The 4,904-nt window shown below is 32.4% G+C and overlaps 1 protein-coding gene across 8 annotated transcripts in view; it reads left to right on the top strand.

The window, feature by feature from the left end:
• Nucleotides 1-4,904, top strand: part of COBLL1 (cordon-bleu WH2 repeat protein like 1) — a 137,130-nt gene that overhangs the window by 66,837 nt on the left and 65,389 nt on the right. For 6 of the 8 annotated variants that reach the window (XM_025039539.1, XM_025039541.1, XM_025039537.1 and 3 more), the window contains exon 1: nt 3,160-3,273. The exons of 1 other annotated variant lie outside the window; for it this stretch is intronic. In XM_025039539.1, the coding sequence (XP_024895307.1) occupies nt 3,197-3,273 (77 nt within the window). In that variant the 5' untranslated portion in view covers nt 3,160-3,196. Of the gene's footprint in view, nt 1-3,159; nt 3,274-3,471; nt 3,546-4,904 lie in introns of those variants that run through there. One more of the 8 variants, XM_025039540.1, reaches the window with a different exon arrangement.

The following is a 4,904-nucleotide window of genomic DNA, read 5'->3' as shown; positions in this document are numbered from 1 at the left end:
ATAACATAGGTGTTTTTCTTATATCTGCATTTTCACTATGTACTGATATATTAGGTTTGTATTATGAATAACAGTATTTGAATTTTTAAAATAGATCAATAGTCTGCGAATGAGATTTTGTGTAGGTAGGACTTCTTCAGTAATTAGCTATTATATAGAACACTATGTATTAATAGAGATCATCATTTTTTCTTTCTAATACCTTTGCCTTTATTTTAGTACAGTGGTTGGAAAACCAGTGCAATGTGCTAAATCATCAGTATGTATCACCTGGACCCCATATGCAGATTCTATTAAATAGGTACAATGTAGAGCTCCTTCAGGCAAATCTGTACTAGACAAAAGCCCCATAGGTGATACTAATACTCACTGAACTTTAAGAATCACTATCTTAGATATATTTTCATTGTAATTTTTTATTTCTAGATAGTTGGACTTGGAAGAAGTTGCAAAAATAGTACAGAGAGGTTCTCTGTGCCCTTCCCCCGAGCCTTCCCCAATAAAAATGCCTTACATAACCATAGTACGTAGTTAAAACCAGTGAACTGACATTGATATAATACTGTAAAGTCAGGTACAGATCTTTTCAGATTTTATCAGGCTTTACATGCATTCTTTATTATTGTTATTTGTTTATTTAGATTTATAATTCTATGAAAGTTTTTACTACATGTGCATATTTGGGTAACAACACCATAATCAGAAAATAAAACTATTGCATCACCACAAAGGAACTTCCTTGTATTACCCCTTTAGTAGTCAGACCCTGCCTCCAACCCTGGCAGCCAGTGATCTGTTTTCTATGACTGTAAATTTGTCACTTTGGGACTCATATAAATAGAACTATACACTATGTAACCCATTGAAATAGGCTTTTTTCTTCACTCAGCATAATGCCCTTGAGCTCGTCCAAGATGTTAAGTGTATCAAGATTTAATTGTTTTTTATTGCTGAGTAATACTCCATTGTGTGGATGCTCCACAGTTTGTTTATTCATTCTTCCACTGGAAAACATTTGGATTGTATCCATTTGGGGATCATTATGAAGAGCGTATTCATGTACAGGTTTTATGTAAACATTAGTTTTGATTTCTCTCGTGTAAATACCCAGGAATAGATTGCTGGGTCATATGGTATGTGAATGTTTAGCTTTGTAGTACACTGCCAAACTATTTCCCAAAGCGGCTGTATAATCTTGCATTCTTATTATACAAGACACACATGAGAGATCGATTTCTCCACATTCTCATCAGAACTTGATATTATCAGTAGTTTGATTTAGGTGTGTAGTGGTATTTCATCAGAGCTTTAATTTACATTTCCCTAATGGATAATGATGTTGAACATCTTTTAACATGTGCCTGTTTGCCATTCTCATATCCTTTTTGGTAAAGGTTCAGACTCTTTGCCCATTTTATAATTGGATGCTTTGTTTGCTTACTGTTTAGAGGGCTCTCTAAATATTCTAGATATAAGTTTTTGTTGGATATGTGATTTGAAAATATTTTCTCCCAGTCTGTGGTTTGTCTTTTTATTCTCTTAGCAGGGTTTTTCACAGAGCAAAAGTTTTCAATTTTTGATGAAGTCCAGTTTTTTTATATTTTGAAACATCTTTTATGGATTATGTCTTTGGTGTCATGTCTAGGAATCTTTTTCTTAAGTTTTGGTCCAAAAGATTTTCTCCTATTTTTTGATTTAAACATTTTATAAGTTTATGTTTTATATTTAGATCAACAACTTTAGGTTTAAGTATTTCGAAACCTGGAGGCACTACTTCTAAGTAGTTCTTCTGACCCAAATTTGACAAAATCTGTAGCTAGGAAAATTCGTTTGGAAAATTAATTTCAAGGACTTTATTTTTTCAGCATACAGTGAATGTTCTGCTTGAATATGGTTTACTCCAACATACACCACTCTCTAACATAGATTTAAACTTTAACAGAAATTAATGACTAAATGCTTTTTCATATTTACCAAAATACATATTTGAGGGTAGATTATTGAGATCTTGACTTGAAAGCAACTTTTGCTTTCATCTTATGGTTGGTTAATATACCAGTGTGCTTCCTTGGCTAGCATAAACATACCCACTATTTAATATGAAAATGTACATCTATTTTACTATAATATCCACATTTAATGATTTTTAGTTTCTAACCTAGTATGCTTTAGAAAATTGGAAAACCATTCAACTGAGAACATTTTTGTAAAGACAATTTTTTAGAGCAATTTTATGTTCATAGCAAAATTAAACAGAAAGCACAGAGATTCTCCATTTGCACCCTGCCCTCAGACATGTAGAGCCTCCACCATTATTAATATTCTCCAACCAGAAATGGTACATTTGTCACAATTGATAAACCTACATTGACATATCATAGTTACCCAAAGTTCATAGTTTACAGTAGAGATCACTCGATGTGGTACATTCTATGGATTTGGACACATGTATAAGGACATATGTTAAATCATTATAGTATATATAGTACTTTCACGGCTCTGAAAATCCTCTTTGCTCCACCTATTCATCCCTCTCCCCACCACCTCAACTCTTGGTAATCACTGATCTTTTGATTGTCTCCTAAGTTTTCCCTTTTCCAGAATATAGTTGGAATAATGTAGTATAATATGTAGCCTGTTCAGACTGACTTCTTGCACTTAGTAATATGCATTTAAATTTCTTCCATGTTTTTTCATGGCTTGATACCTCATCTCTTTTTAGCTCTGAAAAGTTTTATCTGGAAGTACCATAGTTTATTTATTCATTCACCCACTGAAGAACATTTTGGTTGCAACTAAGAACTTTAAAAAGTTACCTTTAGGGGTGAAAATTTCCTTCTTTATATTCATTATTTGTTTCAGAGAACATAATAAAACAATCCCATGGATAATTTTTGTCTTAAATTTAATCAGTAACTTTGTCTTTGTATTTTTATAAGTATTTACTTCTTGAAAAAGCAGAAATATAACTTTATAACTTAAGGCTTATACTACTTTTTATATGAAAAAGGAAAAAGCTTTGAGAAACTTTGCATAGTTCTCTCTCTCCATGTTTTTGTTAATCATTTTTGAATTTTTAAATTGTCAATCAAATTTTTATTACCTTTTTTGGACTAATTTTCATAAACTGTTCTGACTCTTTCATATACAGTGCCTGCAAGGTGACAAATAAAAGTGAAAAGGAAGCTTTCAGTAGATGATATTGAGCCAGCTGCCACTGACACTGATTAATTACTGGGAAGAAGGCTGTGCACAGAGTGAATGGAGCAGCAAGTGAGCACTGGGACATGGTTTTGGAGTTTCAGTTTGTTTTTGAGAGAAAATATTTGGTACTTCTATAAATGTATGAATTTATAGAAAGTATTCCAAAAAAAATAATAGTATTTGTTAGCTGATTACCTGTGTAAAACAGTTGCACACTTTGATAACTAGATAAACATTCAGTTAATTTGTTTTTTTTGATAGAGTCTGTTTAGGGTATCTGTGAAATCGTTTGTTTGGATTCATCTCATTTTCAAGTTACAGTTATCTGAGAACCTCATATGGTAGGTATTTCTTTAATCTACCCAGTTTCTTTCTGTAACACTAAGCACACAGTGGATGCCCTATAAATGTTGTTGACTGTCTTGTGACTCATTGTTTATATTGTTTTCAAGCCTGTTTTTTTAACTTTGCCATTTGTTTTGATAAATTTTTTATCTCCTCCTTTGACATGCCCATTTTTACTGGAATCTTTATCGTTCTTCTTGTTGATGCTTGACTTTCTTACTATACATAAAATAAATATCTCATATAAGATATTTAGGAAAACCTAGAGACAAACCGAAATTGCAATGACATTTATTGGACAGATAGGAGAAATTTAATATTTAATTTTAAATTCATAGATACATTTTCTTACTCTATATCTTATTTTGGTGCTTTCTTGAGTGTGTGTGTGTGGTGTGTATGTAAAAATATACAGTTTTCTGTATATAAAATATACCACAGTGAAAAATATCAAGGGAAATTTATATTTCCTTTCTTTCATAAGGAATTTCCTTCTTTGGTAAAAGGAAGTCAAAATATATACTGGGGATTTGAAGTTGAAAAAGTTTTTATGAAGCTTTTGGACTACTTTTAAGATTTGTTATATTTAGTGATTCCGAGACCTTCTTGAATTTACATGAACTTGATTGACCTAGATAGCAACCTCCAGGTAGTGTTTCAGAGTTTACAAATTTCTTATAAAGGTATATCATTAACTCAATTTTAATACCTACTATGTGTCAGGCACTATGCTAGACCAGTGATTTTCAAACTTGTCTGGCCTTTAGAATCAGTTGGTGAGATTTATAAAATTCCCACCAGCCAGTTAAATCAGAATTTTGGGGATTGGGACCTAGGCCTCAGCATTTCCTAAAACCCTTAGGCGAGTTCACTAAGTTTGAGAACCACTAGGCTAGACAATAAATATATATTACCAGTCTTACCTTCTCAGTAACCCTGTGAGGCAGAATATATTATCCAATTTGGCAATTGAAGAAAGCTTTCCAGACAGATTAAATGACCTAATGAATAAGAGCAGACCCAAGTTCAAACCAAGATCTATTGACTTATTCCAAATCTTGAACTATATCAGTAACTCTTGGTGATTAATATGTAGATTTTTTCCTTTTTAATTGTAAAAGCATACCTTTTTTTCTACCACCTTGTGCCTTTCTGGAATGTCTTAATGTTGCCACTGAAAGATAATACTATATGTATCTACTGAGCTAGATATTTTTGTTTTCCCTCTGATAACCATCCCCCCTACCTACCCCCATGAGAAAAAAGTAAAAGGCAAATTATGCATTTATATTTTAAAACTGTGTGTGTGTGTGTGTGTGTGTGTGTGTGTGTGTGTGTGTGTGTGTGTGTGTGGG

This window comes from Pteropus alecto, unplaced genomic scaffold, assembly GCF_000325575.1.
Source record: "Pteropus alecto unplaced genomic scaffold, ASM32557v1 scaffold3, whole genome shotgun sequence".
Taxonomy (NCBI): Eukaryota; Metazoa; Chordata; class Mammalia; order Chiroptera; family Pteropodidae; genus Pteropus; species Pteropus alecto.
Note: the sequence above shows the minus strand (reverse complement) of the source record. Positions and strands in the feature narration are given on the sequence as shown.